Source organism: Oryctolagus cuniculus, chromosome 2 (genome assembly GCF_051225735.1).
Source record: "Oryctolagus cuniculus isolate XC-2025 breed Fujian yellow rabbit chromosome 2, ASM5122573v1, whole genome shotgun sequence".
Classification (NCBI taxonomy): Eukaryota; Metazoa; Chordata; class Mammalia; order Lagomorpha; family Leporidae; genus Oryctolagus; species Oryctolagus cuniculus.
In genome coordinates, this window is record NC_142868.1 from 52,254,781 (window position 1) to 52,275,079 (window position 20,299).

At 38.0% G+C, this 20,299-nt stretch overlaps 1 protein-coding gene across 23 annotated transcripts in view; it reads right to left on the bottom strand.

Annotated features, from left to right (window-relative positions):
- The window catches only part of NEK1 (NIMA related kinase 1), a 203,320-nt gene that overhangs the window by 68,646 nt on the left and 114,375 nt on the right, over nucleotides 1-20,299 (bottom strand). For 21 of the 23 annotated variants that reach the window (XR_011386262.2, XR_011386261.2, XR_016228912.1 and 18 more), the window contains 3 exons: nucleotides 11,876-12,007; nucleotides 8,354-8,419; nucleotides 8,042-8,270 (listed from right to left, as the gene is read on the bottom strand). Coding sequence is in view for 15 of the 23 variants with exons in the window: in XM_070068291.2 (XP_069924392.2) it covers nucleotides 8,042-8,270; nucleotides 8,354-8,419; nucleotides 11,876-12,007 (427 nt within the window). In the remaining 8 variants the exon portion in view is untranslated. Of the gene's footprint in view, nucleotides 1-8,041; nucleotides 8,271-8,353; nucleotides 8,420-9,618; nucleotides 9,718-11,875; nucleotides 12,008-20,299 lie in introns of all 23 variants that reach the window. The other 2 variants (XR_016228913.1, XR_011386263.2) reach the window with 1 other exon arrangement.

Sequence of the window (20,299 nt, forward strand, 5' to 3'; positions counted from 1 at the left end):
ACACATGAAACATATAGGTACTGAGTAGTTATACAGAGGATACAATATCACATATTAAGGGATATCAAGTTATACAGACATTGAATAGTAAGCTTACAGATGTTGATACAGTTTTATGTACCTGTTCTATGAAGTAAGTACATGCAAATTAGAAGACAATATTGAGTTTTAGATATCCAAAATTATTACCAATAGGGAACTAACTGTGTAAAGAATGATTAAAACAGAGTCAACTCAAGTAAAAAAATTGATGAAAGTGATATCAAAAGACATTATAACCAAATTCACTAGTACCAAGGAAATAAGGAGGAAAATCTGAAAAACACTTAGTAGAAAAGACATATTACATATAAAGTAATAAATCTATAAAGAAGAATGGCAGAAGACTTCCCATCACAAGTAATGTAAACCAGAAGATAGTGGTGCAATGTCATTAAAAGAGTAAACAAAAAAAAAAAAGTCAACTTAGAATTCTCTATCAATAAAAGAAGCAAAATATAAACTGCTACAGACATACAAAAGTTGAAACACTTTATCACCAGCAGGACTGTACTACAAAAATTTTTAAAAGGAGTCAAACAAGGAAAAGAAAAATGATAATAGATGAAAACATGCTCTACAAAAAGATAAAGAGCTCTGAAAATGTTAACTACATAAGTAGCTATAAAAGAACTCTCTTACTATTTAAATCTCCTTAAAGATAAATGACTTAAGGGGCTGATGCTGAGGCATAGTGGGTTGGGCCTCCATCTGCAGCGCCCATATCCCATATGGGCACCAATTCAAGTTCTGACTGCTAAACTTTCCAATCTAGCTTTCTGCTAATAGCCCAGGAAAGCACTGGAGGATGGTCCAAGTGCTTGGGCCTCTGAATCCATGTGGGAGACCCAGAAGAAGCTCCTGGGTCCTGGCTTCAGATCAGCCCAGCTCCAGCTGTTGTGGCCATTTGAGGAGGGAACCAACACATGGAAGATCTCTCTCTCTCTGTTTCTCCTTTCCTGTCTGTAACTCTGCCTCTCAAATAAATAAATAAATATTAAAAAAGAAAGATAAATGAATTTGATATATTATGGGATATATGGCACAGTGTAGAAAAAAGAAAAATAATTGCACAAAGGCGGGGAGGAAAAAATCTAAGTAATCACATATTGTTGCAATGTTCTTACACTATAGATGTAGTACCATAAGTCACTCAAAAATAGAATGTGATAAGGTAAATATATATACTACAAAAGCAAATACTGAAATAACAGAACAATGAGTTATAGCTAATAAGCCAAAAATACAGATAAAATGAAATCACAAAAACACTAAACTAATCCCTCTAAAAGATGAAAAACAGGAGGGAAATGAAAGAAAAAATAGAAAGGATAAATGAAACAAATAGCAAAAGAGTCTATTTAAATTAAGCAAATAATCATATTAAACGTAAATGGTCTAAAATTACCACTTAAAGGTTTTAAAAGTAGATTAAAAAAGAAAACCAACAATATGCTACCTTCATGAAACCCTCATTAAATATAAAGACATAGGCGTAGCTGTTTTTGCATAGTGATTAAGATGCCACTTGGAACGTCTATGTTCCAAATCAGAATTCATGGGTTTGAGTCCTGGCTTTGCTCCCAATCGCAGCTTCCTGTAGATGTGCACTATGGGAAGCAGTGGTGATGGCTCAAGTGCTTGGGTCTCTGCAGCCATGTGGGAGACCCAGATGGAGTTCCTGGCTCTTGGCTCCTGGCTTCAACTTGGCCCAGCCCCAGATGTTTGCAGGCATTTAGGGAGTAAACCTAAGTGGGAGCCCTTTTTATCTCCTTTAAATAAACTAAATGAGCTAAATTTAAGGAATTAAATATAAAGACATATATAGAATGAGAGGAATAAAATCATAAAGATATACCAGACTCATGTTGAAAAAAAGTTGAAGTATCTCAAAATCAAAGTAAACCTTAAACAAAACAACTTTTTGAAAAAAGGAACAAACTATTAGTAATTACAACAAAAATGAATCCTGAAAATCATTTTGCTGAGAGAACAAAGCCACATGCAAAAGAGTACAAACTGTTAGAGTCTGCTTATATATTCCGCAAGAGGGAAAGACAATCTAAAAACAGAAAAAATTCAAAGGGGCCAGCACTATGGTGCACCAGGTTAAAGCCTCGCCTGAAGTAGTGGCACCCCATATGGGCGCTAGTTCTAATTCCAGCTGCTCCTCTTCCAATCCAGCTCTCTGCTATGGCCTGGGATAGCAGCAGAAGATGGCCCAAGTGCTTGGGTCCCTTTGCCTACATGGGAGACCCCGAAGAAGCTCCTGACTCCTGGCTTCAGATTGGCACAGCTCCAGCCATTGCAACCATCTGGGGAGTAAACCAGCAGATGGAAGACCTCTCTCTGTCTATACTTCTCTCTTTAACTCTTTCAAATAAATAAAACTTTAAACAAAAATCAGGAAAAGTTGCCTGTGGGAAGCTAGAGGCAAAGACATTTATGATGTATGCATCTCACTATTTGTAAATTTGACATAAAAGAAGAACCCTTGGTTAATCTTCCACCTGCAGTGCCGGCATCCCATATGGGCACCGGGTTCTAGCTCTGGTTGTTCCTCTTCTAGTCCAGCTCTCTGCAGTGGCCCAGGAGGGCAGTGGAGGATGGCCCAAGTGTTTGGGCTTCTGCACCCGCATGGAAGACCAGGAGGAAGCACCTGGCTCCTGGCTATGGATCAGCGCATCGCTGGCTGAGGCAGCCATTTGGGGTGTGAACCAACGGAAGGAAGACCTTTCTCTCTGTCTCTCTCTCACTATTTATAACTCTACTTGTCAAATTAAAAAAAAAAAAAAGGGGCAGGTGCCGTGGCTCACTTGGTTAATCCTCTGCCTGTGGCGCTGGCATCCCATATGGGCGCTGGGTTCTGGTCCTGGTTGCTCCTCTTCCAGTCCAGCTCTCTGCTGTGGCCCAGGGGGGCAGTGGAGGATGGCCCAAGTGCTTGGGCGCCTGCACCCGCATTAAAGCCCAGGAGTAAGTACCTGGCTCCTGGCTTTGGATCAGCGTAGCTCCGGCCATGGCAGCCATTTGGGGGTTGAACTAGTGGAAGGAGGACCTTCTCTCTTTCTCTCTCACTGTCTCACTCTATCTGTCAAAAAAAAAAAAAAAAAACTAGAAAAAACTAATAAAAAAAAAAGAAGAACCCTCTAAAAAATATTGAACTCTTATTAATGCTTATATGTTGTTAAGTACTTATGACAGAGTGGAGCAATGTCCAGTTTATTTTGAATTGTATGAAAAAGAAGACAGATGGATAGAAGGATGCACAGCTACATGTGTGATAAAACAAGCATAGTAAAATGTAAATTGTAGAATTTAAATGGAGGGTTATATGATGTTCATTGTGAAATTATTTAAATTTTTCCATATGCTTGAAATTCTTCATAATAAGATGCTGGAAATGGAGTATTACACAGGTTTAAGAAAAGAACATAAGAATTTTTTCTTTAAAGATTTATTTATTATTTGAAAGTCAGAGTTACATAGAAAGAGAAACAGAAGCCGAGAGAGAGAAAGAAGTCCTCCATCTCTCTCCAACTAGCTGCAATGGCCAGAGCTGTGCTGATCCGAAGCCAGGAGCCAGGTGCTTCTCCCTGGTCTCCCATGTGGGTGTAGGGGCCCAAGGACCTGAGCCATCCTCCACTGCTTTCCCAGGACATAGCAGAGAGCTGGATCGGAACTGGAGCAGCCAGGACTCAAACTGGCGCCCACATGGGATGCCAGCACTGCAGGTAGCATCTTTACCTACTATGCCACTGTGCCAGCCCCCGGGAATTTTCTTATGTAGTGGTATGAACAGAACCATAAGATATATGGCCCAGAAAAATACAAGTATATAAATATAACAAATAATAACTATAAATAATAAACAATATAAAGAAAATATGCATCTACTGATGTATATATATTTCTCCAAATATACACACAAAGAACTTCAAAATGATTGTGAAAAATGGAATTAAAAATTAAGCTGACATAAAAGTCTTTTGAAATCCAGGTATAGCTTTCTCATAATACAAAACTTCCATGAATTTTTTAAAAGTATCCTCTTATTTATCCTCTTCTCTATAACCTTTTGGTAATTTATTTAAGGTCACCAGTAACTTTAAAAACATTTTATTTTTACCTGAGAAGGAAAATAAGAAATTGAAAGAGAAAGAGAGAGAACTCTGATCTGCCAGTTTATTTTCCAAATGCTTGAAATGGCCAGGGGCCAGAGACAGGGTTCTGATTCATTATCAGATGGAATAAGCACACATTAACCTGTATCTCCTATTGAATTCAACTATAAAATCAGGACAGAAAGCATGAGGCAGCTATTTGAAAATTCTAAAAAGCAAACAGCAATTACATTGTGAGAGAAGAAAAAAATTCAAGGTACACCAAACCAGTGGTGAAGCACCCAGGATTTTCCCAGTCATGACTGAAAATGACAGAACCCCAGAGGTGGTTGCAAACAAGTGAGCCCTGGAAGATGCTCTCATATTTTAGCCTCAAGAGTGGGGAAAGGAATTCCTAATGCATAAACAGAAAAATCCCCCAGTACTTTTCTTTCTTTACTCCATCAACTACTTTCTTACCCTTATACAATCCTCTGGTGGTGGGAGCAGCAAAATAATAAAGGAGACAAGACTGGAGAGAGGAAGCTTCCTTTCTGTTTGGTGCAGGTGCAGTATCATGAGGATGGAGCCATGTCCCGGGACTATTTTTCTCTAATTTCTGGCAACATGGCTCTAAGTACATCAGCATAACCAAGTAATGAAAACCTCAGCTTTCTGACTAGATGACCAAAGAGAAGAAGGACAGGAAACCAGAGAACACCAGGGGCATAGTGAAGCCAATAAAGCTCAACAAAGTGACTTCATAAAGCTATTTATTGTTATTTGGGCTTACCCTCCTTATGAACATGCATGGGTCTGATATTATTCAGCATATCAAAGATTTATACTACTACTTAGGTTCCAGACTAGTCAGGGAGTGGTGCCCATGCTGGGTAGATCCAAATAGTATTGACAGGCTTGGAAAAATGAACTGTTACTAGAATCACGAACCACATAGAAGGTAAATAGGAATTTATGGCATAACCCAAACTGCCTGCTAAAGCAAAAATATTAACATTCTCAATATGATTAGAAGATCGAGATACTCACAAGGTAATATATAAAATGTTCAGAATACAACTAGAAATTACTCAGCCTAAGTCAAGAAGCAGGAAAACCTTAACTCTCATGGGATAACACAACATCAGTGACACAGATATTAGAATTAAGTGACTCAAGAGGCTTCCATAGCTTGGAAGCTCATGGCAAGAGCCTTAGGTGATTACTGACGTCATAAATAAGAATGTCAATTGTTAAATCAACAACAGGAATCACTGTGCACTTGCTCCCCACGTAGGACCTCTGTCCTTAATGTATTGCACTATGAGAATTAACGGTAAAATTAGTCTTCAAACAGTACTTTACTTTGTGTGTCTGTGTGGGTGCAAACTGTTAAATTTTTACTTAGTATAGAGTTGATCTTCTGTATATAAAGATAATTAAATATAAATCTTAATGAAGAATGGGATGGGAGAGGGAGTAGGAGATGGGATGGTTTGTGGGTTTGTAGGTTATGGGGGCGAAAAGCTGCTATAATCCAAAAGTTGTAAATTTTGAAATTTATATTTATTAAATAAAAGTTTTCTATAAAAAAAGAATTAAGTGACAAAGATTTTAAAAGAGCTATTACAAAAATGCCTTAGGAAGCAATGATGGGCAGTCTTGATAACAATAAAAATAATGGAAAAATCAAAAGTCTGAGAAAAGAAACAGAAGATACAAAGAAAATTATATGAAAATCAAGTTTCAGTGTCCATAAATAAAGTTTTATTGAAATACAGTCATGTTTATACACACTACTGTTTTTGTGCTACAGCTGTCAGAGTTGAGAAACTGCAGCAGATATTGTAAGGACAGCAAGTCTAAAATATTTAGTATCTGGTTACTAGCAGATTCCTGTTCTGAAGACTACCCTCTGCAGTCAGAGGAAGTCTAGACTGGTTATTAGAGCCAGTGTATAGGACCCTTCGTAATCTGCCTCTGCTTCCCTTTCAACGCTTCTTGCTTGCCATTCTTTGTCTTGAATTCTGAGCATTAGTCATCCATGCTGGATGGTTTCTCCCTGAGTTCATGTGATCTCTCACCTTTGTACCTTGGCAATTCTTTGCCTAGGGGCTGGTGCTGTGGCATAGCAGGTAAAACTGCCACCTATAGTGCCGGCATCCCATATGGGTACCGGTTCGATTTCTGGCTGCTCCATTTCCAATCCAGCTCTCTGCTATGGCCTGAAGAAGCAGTAGAAGATGGCCCAAGTACTTGGGCCCCGCACGCATGTAGGAGACCCAGAAGAAACTCTTGGCTCCTGGCTTTGGATCAGCGCAGCACTGGCCGTTGCGGCCAGTTGCGGCCAGTTGCAGAGTTAACCAGTGGATGGAAGACCTTTCTCTCTCTCTGCCTCTCCTTCTTTCTCTGTGTAACTCCGACTTTCAAATAAATAAATAAATCTTGTCAGCGCTGCGGCTCACTAGGCTAATCCTCCGCCTTGCGGTGCCGGCACATCAGGTTCTAGTCCCAGTCGAGGCACCGGATTCTGTCCCAGTTGCCCCTCTTCCAGGCCAGCTCTCTGCTGTGGCCAGGGAGTGCAGTGGAGGATGGCCCAAGTACTTGGGTCCTGCACCCCATGGGAGACCAGGAGAATCACCTGGCTCCTGGCTTTGGATCAGCGTGGTGCGCCAGCTGCAGCGCGCCGGCCACGGCGGCCATTGGAGGGTGAACCAACAGCAAAGGAAGAGCTTTCTCTCTGTCTCTCTCTCTCACTGTCTACTCTGCCTGTCAAAAAAAAAGAAAAAAAAAATCTTTAAAAAAAAAAATTCTTTGCCTAAATCCATCTGCTTGGTTTCTGGGTTAGCTGTTTCTTTTTTCCTCAGCATATCACATTTTCCAGAAATCATTTTCTTGGCCCTCTCAAAACTGATTGATGCCTTCATATATATTCTTAAAGTAGACTATTATTATTTCTAGCATATTATTATCAACTCCAATTGACTCTTTTTTTTTATTTTTTTTTTATTTATTTATTTATTTTTTTGACAGGCAGAGTGGATAGTGAGAGAGAGAGAGACAGAGAGAAAGGTCTTCCTTTGCCGTTGGTTCACCCTCCAATGGCCGCCACGGCCGGCGCGCTGCGGCCGGCGCACCGCGCTGATCCGATGGCAGGAGCCAGGAGCCAGGTGCTTTTCCTGGTCTCCCATGGGGTGCAGGGCCCAAGCACCTGGGCCATCCTCCACTGCACTCCCTGGCCATAGCAGAGGGCTGGCCTGGAAGAGGGGCAACCGGGACAGAATCCGGCGCCCCGACCGGGACTAGAACCCGGTGTGCCGGCACCGCTAGGCGGAGGATTAGCCTAGTGAGCCGCGGCGCCGGCCCAATTGACTCTTTACTTGCCTTCCCTTACATCTGTCCCTAAGCTCCTTAAGATGAAGAACTTTGTCTTCATGCTTACTATATCCCTACTGCTTAGGAATTAGTGGCATACAATAGGTTTTTAATAAATAACTGTTGAATAAATAAGTCTGTACCCCTGCTAACTGCTTAAGGGATCTTTTAAAGAGTTTATTCAAGTTTACCACTTTGGTTCTCATCAAGAATTATTCCTAGTAAGATTAATGTAACATTATTAATTAGTTAAACCCCTTCAGATTCACTAACAGGGTTAAAATTAGTTCCCTCTCCTACACTATAAACTCTTGTAATAAAAATCCTTGCTACTGACAGAGTTGAATAGCTTTTTCCAGTCTTCTCATTTCACTAGGGGAGAAAGTTACTTCTATTCCCGAAGAGGAAAACATGTAAAATGTCCCAGCCTCTCTCAGTTCCTGTAAGGGTTTATCCTTTCAGAGTGGCCCGTTTCCAAGTTCATATGTATGCCATGGCAACATGGGTAGAAAGATTTTGCTACTTACTTTCAGTTGCAGAGAAGGATGAATCCAGTGTTAACTCATCCAGAGGAATCACAAGTTGACCTCCTACATCCCATTTCTTGCGATCAGATGAAACCGGTTTTTCTTTTTCATGCTCTTTGGCATTTTCATAAAGAATTATCTCAGAAATATCAGAGCCAGGCTGTGTTCCTTTTTCATCTTCGTGAGCTTTAAGATTTTCATTTAATCTTCGTAATATTTCTCGCTTACTCTGAAACAGTTATAATGGTATATTTTAATATGGATAGGATTAAGTAAAATGACTGACAGAGAAATTTGGAAAATTGTGCTTACTGAAATAGCATTGTTGGTCTTTTGAATTTCTTCTGAGGTTTCCTCTATATCAATTAAACTTCTGTCCTTTAAACACAGATAGTTACAGAGTTAAAAAATATTATTTTAAAATTCACCCTAAATAATCTAATATTTTTGTTATTTTTTGCTTTTCATTAAATTGCTCCTTGTGAATTTTAATTCCTATAAAATGTTAACACAAGATTTCTTCATTATCAGCAATGATAATATTTAAATATTTTCAACTAATGACTTAATATGGTAGAAGAGCCAATTCTCAATTATTTGTCCTATTTTTGGATTACTGTTAAATATTTAATTATATACTTTTTGGCACCTAAATTTAAATTTTTTTTTATTTATTTGAAAGGCAGATACAGAGAGGAGAGAGAAAGAGAAACAAAGAAAGAGAGGTGGGGCAGTGGGGAGAGAGAAAGAGAAGGAGAAAGAGAAAGAGAGAGAGAGAGGGAGATTGCCCATCTACTTGTTCACTCCCCAAATGCCAGCAACACCAACAGTTGAGTCAGGATAAAGTCACATATGGGGAACTCAATCTGGGGTCTTGCACATGGGTAGCAGAGATCCAAGTACTTGAACAATCATTTGCTGTCTCCCCGTGCGTGTAATAGCTGGAACCAGAAGCAGAAGTAGGACTTGATCCCAGCACACTGATAAGGGATGTGGGCATCCCAAGGTGGGCAGCTAAACCACTAAGTCACATGCTCATTCCTGGCATATGATTTTTTGCAATTTCAAGTCAACAGTAGAAATAGAAAGAAAATCAGTTCATATATTCTCTTAATTAGAGTTAGGGAAAATTTTGATGGATAAAATAATTCAAGATAGGCTATGTTAGTTTGAAATTATCTTTATGCTTCATGTACATTTATTTTTGTTAAATCATATTTCTAAATACAATTGAGAATTGGCTTTCTTCCCTAAGCAAAGAGGGCAGCAAGAATGAGTCATTTGTACTACAAACAATATAAAATTTGCCTTCTGATTAGTATAATCAAAATAACCTAGACCACCTAGAATTTTAAAATATATGATGAAATTAGTAGTTATGGAAGCAGAGGTATCTAGAAAACTCAACATGAGAAGTTCTCAAAACTTTAAGTAAGCAGTGTCTACCAACATAACATAGAAAGAAAAAAATTGAATTACATGAATTACCTCAAATTTTGTAATGTTTGAAAAAATATAAAAGAGTATAGTGGTCAGTTTTAATGTAATACATTTAAATGAGACAAAGAACATTTTACCCAGTAAAGTAGTCAGGAATTAGCAGTCACTACAACCAGAAAGATGAACAGCTACTTGAGATGTGAGACTGGGTACCAGGAAGGGAACCACCACCTTATCTAAAGTTGAAGTGAACAACTTAGTACATGCAAAGTCACTACCAGAAAGAAAAAGACTAAACCTACTTGCAGAACAATAATTTCTTATACGAAGTTCTTGAGGGTGCTCAAGAAAATTAAATTTTCCGACTGTTTTATGTCCAAGATAAACACAAAAGCTGCAAAAGATTAATGTACTAATATCCTCTGTTATCTGCCAAAATTTAACAAAACTCAACAAATAAAAGACACAGACATCGATTACCAGGAAAGCAGAAAATGGGATTAAAGTATTATATTAATTAACAGACTTTTTTCCCTTTGTCTGTTGGATTCTAGGCAGAAGCTCCACATTCTGATCATTTTCTCTTGACCCCAGGACAGAGTCTTCACACTTTAGATACCTGTCACATTCTTCTAAAAGTTTAAACTTTTTAATGGTCAGGGTCTCTTTGTTTTGTTCTCTGTGTAGGATGACAGCAATTCATTCATAGAAGGTAAAGGAAATAATTGAAGAATTCAGTGTAATTCCCAGGAGTCCTCTAACACTTGGGGTCACAAAATTGCACATAAATGTAAACCTATTTTGCCAAAATTTCAAATAAATATCAACCTGGTTTGAATAAATGTAAACTTAATTCCTATAGTTACTCTAAGTATCAAAGAAACATTTTTTTAAAAATGACTTATTTACTTATTTATTTAAAAGGCAGAGTGACAGAGTGATGAAGACACACACACACAGACACAGATATCTTCCATCCATTAGTTCACTCCCCAAATGGCTGAGTGGTTAGGGCTAGGCCAGGCTGAAATCAGGAGTCAGGAACTCCACTTGGGTTTCCTTCTAGGTGGCAGCAGCCCAAGTACATGGGTCATTATCTGCTGCTTTCCCAGGAGCATTAGCTGGGAGCCAGATGGGAAGTAAAGCAGCTAGGACTTGAATCGGTGTTTGGCTGTGAGATGCCGGCATTGCAAGCTGCAGCTTAACCTGTTGCACCACAATGCCAGCTGCTGAGACATTATGTTTTAAAAAGTTATTACTCAATGATCCAACATGGGAAGTGAGATACTCAGCAGACTCATAGAATGGCGGATGTCCTAAATAGCACTCTGGCCTCAGAATCAGCCCTAAAGGCACTCGGATCTGGCTGAAAAGCCCATGAGAGTATTTCAGGCATGGAAAGCCAAGACACTCTGGCAAAAAGATCTCTGTGAGTGAGATCCCGGTGGAAAGAACAGGTCTTCAAAGAAGGAGGTACCTTTCTCTGAAGGGAGGAGAGAACCTCCACTTTGACTATGACCGTGTCTAAACAAGATAAGAGTCGGAGAACTCAAGGGGCTTCCATAGCCTTGGAAACTCATGACTGGAGCATAGGGAGATTACTGATGCCATAGACAGGAGTGTCAATTGGTTAAGTCAACATCAGGAGTCACTGTGCACTTACTCCTCATGTAGGATCTCTGTCCTTAATGTGCTGTACACTGAGGCTGAATGCTATAACGAGTACTCAAACAGTATATTTCACTTTGTGTTTCTATGGGGGTGCAAACGATTGAAATATTTACTTAATGTACACTAAACTGCTCTTCTGTAAAAAAAAAAAAAAAAAAAGAAATTATCAATTCCCAACTTGACTCTCACTGGGATTAAACATGACAATAGGTCTGATCTGATTTCACCATCATTTAAAAAAAATCAGCTATTATTTTTCACTTTATGTTTCTGTGTGGGAGCAAACTGTTGAAATCCTTACTTAAGGTATACTAAGCTGATCTTCTGTATATTAAGATAATTGAAAATGAATCTTGATGTGAATGGAAGGGGAGAGGGAGTGGGAAAGGGGAGGGTTGTGGGTGGGAGGGACGGTATGGGGGGGGAAGCCATTGTAACCCATGAGTCGTACTTTGGAAATTTATATTCATTAAATAAAAGATAAAAAAAAATTAAAAAATTAAAAAAATAAAAAATACCAGGATTCAAAAAAAAAAAAAAAGTTATTATTCAAGAGGGTTGGGGTATAAAAATGTTTTTCTGCATTATTTTTAGTATATTTCCATATATCTCTTTATTTGTTCACTATTCTTTTAAATTAAAAGTAATTTTAATGTATTTTTATCTACCAAGTGATCCCAGATATAAAACCTATGAATAGTGAGGCTGCTTTAGGAAACTTACCATACCCACTTCTTTTAAAGCTGAAGTCATAGAAATAGCAGATCTCATCTGTTGCTTTGATGGAGAACCACCTGTTTCATGCTGTCCCAAAGCTGGGGAAACATCAGAACTCTTTACTCCTTTAGCCACCAACTATAAAAATAAAAAAGTTAATTAAATATATCAGATAGTTTATATTTGTACAAATAAATAAAACGACATCTATAAGATCAAATTTATCCACAGCAGTTTTCTCACTGTGTAATTATTTACTGAGCAAGTCATCACACTAGATGCTGCAGATACAGCAATGAATAGAGAGAAACCCTCTATTCTCTGGCTTCAGATGTAAACATAATCATGTGTCATGTAATCCTAAATAACTTGTTTCTATGGCCTTAATCCATGTGTCATAAAATGATCCTATAATTATTGGTCTTCTCACTTTAATCGATTACAACATTTGGTAGGAAGAAAAAGATTATCTTATTTATTAATCTTATACCTCAAAAACAAATGCTTCTGCAATTTCTGCAAGTTTTGGCATAAATCTCTTTAAAATTTGAACAGCAGTCACCCAATTACAAGACCACTTGTTATAAAAATGTCAAGATAATAAAGCTAGAAGAAGTGACATCTATAGGTAATAAGATTTCCTTCACTGAAAATGTTACATTTGTGTATATGTTCATTTTTATCCTGCCAGTTAAATTGTAAACAATATGAACATTCTGAACCTTTAATAAGTAAATGAGAAAATGACATTTACAGGTAAGCTAATAGTAAATGGAAGGAAGTCTACTTCCACTTCTCTACTATTTCTCAAACCAGTAAATAAGACCTTCTAGGGAGTATACATTTCAAATACAATATTTACCAAGTATCCCCTAAAAATAAATTAGTAATACATTTAAAATATTTCAGCTTTCAGACTTCCAGTTTACACCATTATCTACTTTGTTAAAAAAAAAAAAGATGGAGACACTGTTTTAAATCCATAGTTCAGTATAACTGGAAAAGTCTACTCATGTTTAGGATATGTCTGTAAATAACACTTTAAAATATCTAGCCAAGTATTATACATTGAAAGAATATGTTAAGGCCAGCGCCGTGGCTCAGTAGGCTAATCCTCCGCCTGCGGCACTGGCACTCTGGGTTCTAGTACCGGTCGGGGCGCCGGATTTTGTCTCGGTTGCTCCTCTTCCAGTCCAGCTCTCTGCTGTAGCCCGGGAGTGCAGTGGAGGATGGCCCAGGCCCTTGGGCCCTGCACTCGCATGGGAGACCAGGAGGAAGCACCTGGCTCCTGGCTTCGGATAAGCTCAGCGTGCCGGCTGCAACATGCCGGCCATAGTGGCCACTTGGGGGGGTGAACCAACGGAAAAAAGAAGACCTTTGTCTCTCTCTCTCTCTGTCTAATTCTGCCTGTCAAATAAATAAATTAATTAATTAAAAAAAGAATATGTTGAAAGATTGTAAAAACTCTTTTTATGATTTTTTATTATCAGAGTATATATTCAAAAAAGGTTTTATAAATTCTGAGGAAATAAAAAGAAGCTCCAAAGTTGTTCTAAACATAGAACATACTTGGAAAACAAACATCTATTTCCCTAGGTGATTATTTTGAAAGAAAATAATTTATTGAGAAGTGCAAATTCTTTCACTTTCATTTCAGTTTGCTGCCAAATATATTTATCAACTGTATTATATTAATTCACTTAAAGAAATGTTTTGCTATTTCAATACATACTATGTGGCTTTTATGAGGCAACAAATCCACAATATTTGACAAAAATTATCAACAAATTACAAGGTATATTAAGTACCTATTAAACATTAAGCAGAGTTCTAGATAACAAAAATCCAAAATAAGTATAACACAGGTTTTCTCTCAAACGATTATGAAGTAGAAGAGAAAGGGAACACATAAACCAATCAGTATGCCGCAGAGAAATAAAAATAAAAAGATGTATACTGATTGAAGAAAAACAAAACAAAATAAAATCAGAGAAAGAACTAAGTGAGGAAAGCCAGGAAGGGGGACTAGTGAGACAGCCTTCATAGACTAACTACTGTTGGAACATCCATTCATTGTTCAAGAAGGCCTTAGAGTTGAAGTAGGACTGTTCAACACTCAAATCCCAAAGCTCGCTTACTTGTCTTGTGATTTTTCAATTGTTTCTTATTCTCTCTGAATCTTATATTATTTCATTCTAAAATGGGAAAGTTGTACTTACTGTCTCCTTGCTGTGGGAATTAAATGAGACAATTTATGTAAAGTACACAGTTGTGTACCTAATAAATGAATAGTAAATATTTATTTTTTGTCTCTCTTAAATGATGTATTTAACCTAAACATCCAATAACAAACATTTACTTGGTTTCTATTAAACAAGGTTTTCTGTTTAAAACTGAAAGTCTAGTTTTAATCCTCAACAATGAATTAAATTGCAGGAAGCAAATTTCTGATCTTTAGAATGCAGAATAAAAACAAACTTCTTAACTGTTCATGATCAGGATTTAAAATTTGTGCATTACATAGTATAAGAACACAGAATTTGACAAGAAACATAAGACTGAAAGTCAAATTTTTTACATGATAAATTTAAAGAAAACAAGATTTCAAAATATGATCAAGGAAGTAATTTTGTTGTATGAGTAATTAAACAGAAGAGAGAATACAGATTTAGCCAATTTCACTGAAATAAGAATGGCACCAAGTTCCCTACTCAACTTAAAATTCAATTTCATTCATACTCATAAATTACATTAAAAGTCATTTCTAAAGATATTGGGCAGACAATTACATACACCCACGGGTCCAACTAATTATAATTCATTTATCCATACTTTTTGAAATTGTTCTTATCCACATGCAAATGTGATTCTTATAAAATTTATACATGGCACTGGCACAACTCTGAAACTGAAGACATATGGCCTAAGAAAAAATTTAAATAGGTATAGGAAATACTTAATAGGATTTATCCTCAGTTAAATAATAGCAAAATTAAATATAAGGGAATTGAAAATACTTTATCTTGACCTTATATTCTTAACTAAAATATATTGAACAGAAATATTTCTATGTTGATATTAAGTGCAAGTAACAAAGACAGTAAGATGCTATAAGTTAGACAAAATATGAAGTTAAAGATAAATTCAGTACAAGTAGTGACCACACAAAGATAGAAATGGTCTCTATTAAATTCTCTTCAGGGGCCAGTGCTGTGGCATAGCAGTAAAGCTGCTGCCTGTGGCGCTGACATCCCATATGGGCACCATTTTGAGCCTCAGCTGCTCCACTTCTGATCCAACTCCCCGCTAATGTGACTTGGAAAGCAACAGAGGACAACCCAAGCACTTGGGCCCCTGCACCCATGTGGGAGACCCGGAAGAAGCTCCTGGCTTCTGGCTTCAGATCAGCCCAGCTCCAGCCATTGCGGCCATTTAGAGGAGTGAAACAGCAGACAGAATATCTCGATCTCCTTCTCTTTCTCTAATTCTGCCTTTCAAAAAGAACAAATAGATCTTAAAAATTTTTTAAAATATATTTTATTAAAAGCTGTCTGACTGCCATAAACAATCCATATAAACAATATAACATATAAACAATGCATATCATAACTATGCCTAGATTTCAAAAATTTTTGTATCAAAATAATTTTATTTTAATTCCATTTTCCATGAACTTGTAAAAATTTTGTTTATTTATTTATTTGAAAGGTAGAGTGATGTATGTGGGGGATGAGGCCAGGTAGAGACAGAGAGATTTTCCATCTGCAAATTCTCTTCCCAAAGGCTGAACAGCCAGGGTTGGGTCAGGCCAAAGCCAGGAGCTAGGAACCTCAGCTGGGGTCTCCCACATAAGTGACAGAGACTCAATAACTTCAGCCATTACCTGCTGCCTCCCAGGGTGCACATTATCAGGAAGCTGGATCAGAAGCAAAACAGGAGGTAGAACTCTATACCATGCATTCCAATATGGGATACAGGTATCCCAAGTGGGAGCTTAACCCAGCATGACACAACACCAGCCCTTCCATGAAATTTTTGAAATACCACCGCATATATATATATATATATATATATATATATACACACACACACACACACACACATATATATATAAAAAACTAATGAGTATTATATAGCACTTCATCCAAAATATCTGGTCTACTGTGTATAACAACTTTAAGGACCCCTTTTTAATAATGATCTTCAGGAGCCTTCAGCAAATGCTTACCTTCTATCATTAAATCTACATTAGTCTTTCCCTTGGTTCAACTAAAGTAAACAGATCAGAAGAATCTGAATTAACAAACATGCAAAGAAATTCAGACATGATATCTAAACTAATGAACAAACAGTTCATCCTTCTAACCCTTATAATCACCTAATACACTGAAAATTTAAAGATGGTTAAGGGTAATTAACAAGATGCAGCAATATTATTACTGCCATAGTCAGACACATCATTAATTTATTAGTATAGAACTTGGACCAAAAAAAAAAAAAAGAACTTGGGCCTTTGCTGTGAACATCACAGATATATTATTTATAACCAGAACTTTAAGACTATCCAATTGGTAACCAGATATTCAGAAAGAAGATGATAATGTACGGTATAAAAAGAGAAAATAGTACACCAAGCCCTTACTTCAGAAAGTTGATCAAATATGACAAAACACCACAAAAATTAACTGAACGAGGGAAACAATCATATAAGACAAAAACAAAAATTAAAACAAAAAAATCAAATTAAAAATTGATTGCTTAGCAGAGTCTAGAATATATATTCGATTCTAAGTACAGTGTTTCAAAAGTCAATCAGTATTAAATGTAAAAATTTGCAACAAGAATTAAACACTGAAAATTTTATGTCAGGTTAAAAAAATGCTTTAGCCATCTTCTACCACGCTTTATATAAACTTAAGACTTTTCCATATTCCTTATATCTCCAAAAAAAGTTTTTACTAACACTGTCTCTATTCATGTGTCGATTAAGTATTAAAAAATTTACCAGGAGTGCCACCAAATGACAAAACTGAAAATTTCATTGACTAATGAGGCCAGATCTATAAACACATAAGCTATCAGTTTACATATCCTTAAAGCAGAGATCAATACAAATACTATGCTATCTCTATCTGCTGAGTTATTAGTAAGGATTTAATGTATGTTAGGGAAATCTTAGTAAATGGCCTGAATTCATATTTTGACATCTGCAACAGGTGGGACTGTGCCCAAAGCTAGGAGTCAGGAACTCAATCCAGCTCTCCTACTTGAGCCATCACCTGCTCCCCACAGAGTATGCATTAGAAGGAAGCTGGAACCAGGAGCAGAACCAGGACTAAAATCCAGGCTAAATTATAATAGAGATCTATATTAGAGAGCAAATCTTTCATCTAGGAGAGACGAAGATAAAGGCAAACATTAAGCCAGTCCCCCAAGAGAGACAGCTGAGACTAAAAACTAGGTATTCTGATTTGTAGCTTAATATACACTCACTAAAGCAGGATATATTCAATAAACAAGTGTTTACCAAACACTTCTCTGTGTATAGCTCTATGATAATATAAACCACAGAATTCTCAGTTTGTTTATTTATTTGTGATACAATTTACCAGGTACCATGTTGTATAATACATATGGTAAATCAGATAAGGTTCCTTAGTTGAAAGCAACAGAAACTAAGTCTGTAAGAAAGCAGGGAGGGAAGAAAGGAGGAAGGAAAAAAAAAAGGAAAGGAAGGAAGAGGAAAACTTCAGCAAGATGGCTGACTAGAGGCATCTAGTGCTGGACTATTCCACAAAAATAGAAATGAAAACAAACAAATGACATCCTGTCATTTGCAACAAAATGAATGCAACTGTAAACCATTATACTTAGTGAAATAAGCCAGTTCCCAAAAGACAAATACCGCGTGTCTTCCCTGATCTGTGGTAAGTAATAGAGTACGTAAAATGTAATGTATTGAAGTGAAATTGACATTTTGAGATTTGATGACTGTTTACAGCCCTTGTCTCTGTTGAGGAACAGTGTTTTGTTTTCTTCTTCTTTATATTATTTGTTGAACTCTTTACTTGGTGTAGAGTTAATCTCATGAGTATAAAGTAAACAAATATTTCTTTGTAAAAATTAAGAATGGGAATAGGAGAAGGAAAAAAAGGAATCATGGGAGTACTAGCAGGAGGGAGTGTAGGGTAGTAGAATCACTACGTTCTGGCCAGCGCCGCGGCTCAATAGGCTAATCCTCCGCCTTGCAGCACCGGCACACCAGGATCTAGTCACGGTTGGGGCGCCGGATTCTGTCCCAGTTGCCCCTCTTCCAGGCCAGCTCTCTGCTGTGGCCAGGGAGTGCAGTGGAGGATGGCCCAAGTGCTTGGGCCCTGCACCCCATGGGAGACCAGGAAGCTCCTGGCTTCGGATCAGCGCAGTGCACTGGCCGCGGCGGCCATTGGAGGGTGAACCAATGGCAAAGGAAGACCTTTCTCTCTGTCTCTCTCTCTCTCTCACTGTCACTCTGCCTGTCCAAAAAAAAAAAAAAAAAAAAGAATCACTATGTTCCTAAATTTGTATATATGAAATGCATGAAGTTTATATACCTTAAATATAAGGTTTCTATGTAAAAAATAAAAATTAAAAACCAAAAACTAGAAATTTGGGGTTGAAGAATTCAATGGATGAAATAAAAAATACAATTGATGACTTAAATAATAGACTAGATCAAATAGAGCAAAGAATTTGTGAACCTGAACATGGGTCTTTTGAAATAATCCAGAGGGAGAAAATAAAAGAATGTAAAAGAGTGAAGAACGTGTATGGGACTTGTGAAGTTTTGTAAGTGGACAAGTATCTGCATTCTGGGAGCTGAAGAGAGAGGCACAGAAGGCTTCTGTGATGAAATAACTGCTGAATGGGGCCGGTGCCATGCGGAATAGGTTAATCCTCCGCCTGCAGCACAGGCGCCCCATATGGGTGCCGGTTCATGTCCTGGCTGCTCCTCTTCCAATCCAGCTCTCTGCTTTCGCCTGGGAAAGCAGAAGATGGCCCAAGTGCTTGGGCCCCTGCATCCACATGGGAAACCCAGAAGAAGCTCCTGGAATCCTGGCTTCAGGGTTGGCACAGCTCCAGCCATTGCAGCCATCTGGGGAGTGAATCAGCAGTTGGAAGACCTCTCTCCCTCTTTCTCTGCCTCTGTCTCTCTGTAACTCTGCCTTTCAAATAAATAATAAAAAATGATAAAATATCAAAAGTGAAAGAGAGAATTTAAAAAGCAGCAGGTAAAAGTGTCAAGTGACATAAGATGAAATCAATGGTGGGCAGCATTGTGGCACAGCAGGTAAAGCTGCTGCCTGCAACACCAGCATCCTATGTGGGCACTGGATCAAGTCTCAGTTGTTCCATTTCCAATCCAGCTCTCTGCTAATGCACCTGGGAAGGCAGCAGAGGACAGCCCAAGTTCTTAGGCTCCTGCACTCAGGTGGTAGGTGCGGATGAAGCTTGGGGCTTCAGCCTGGCACAGCCTTGGCTGTTACAGTCATTTGCAGTCATTTGGGGAATGAACCAGCAGTTGGAAGATCTCAATCTCAATCTCAATCTCAATCTCTCTCTCTCTCTTTCCCTCCCTCCCTCCCTCTTTCTCTGTACCTCAACCTTTCAAATAAAATAAAATAAATCTTAAAAAAGTCTCTATTAGACTATCAGTGGATTTCTCAGTAGAAACCTTGTAAGTCAAGAGAGAGAATGGGATGATATGCTCAAAGTGCTGAGGGTGAGGGGTGGGGGATAGGGAGAGAGACAACCACAAAAAAGTCCAAAATACTATACTGAGCAACTGAAGGAGAAATAGTCTTTTCCAAATAAGCAAAAGTTCAAAGAATTTATCACCACCAGACTTAACTTATAAGAAATACTTAAGGGAATCCTTGAATTGAAAATGAAAGGATGATAATTAATGAAAACATAAAAATATAAAACTCACTAGTACAGGTAAATATACATCAAATTTAGAATACCCCATGAGGTCGACGCTGTGGCGCAGTGGGTTAATGCCCTTGCCTGAAGCGCCAGCATCCCATATGGGCGCTAGTTCTAGTCTCGGCTGCTCCACTTCCAATCCAACTCACTGCTATGGCCTGGGAAAGCAGTACAATATGGCCCAAGACGTTGGGCCCTGCACGCACGTGGGAGACCCAGAGGAAGCTCCTGGCTCCTGGCTTCGGATCGGTGCAGCTCTGGCCATTGAGGCCAACTGGAGAGTGAACCATTAGATGGAAGACCTCTCTCTCTCTCTCTCTCTTTTTGCCTCTCCTCTCTGTGTAACGCTTTCAAATAAATAAATAAGTCTTAAAAAAAAGAATACCCCATGAATGTCAAATCTCTATTATTAAGGTTAAAAAGTCAAAAATAATTTTTAAAAAAACTGTAACTACAGTAAGTTGT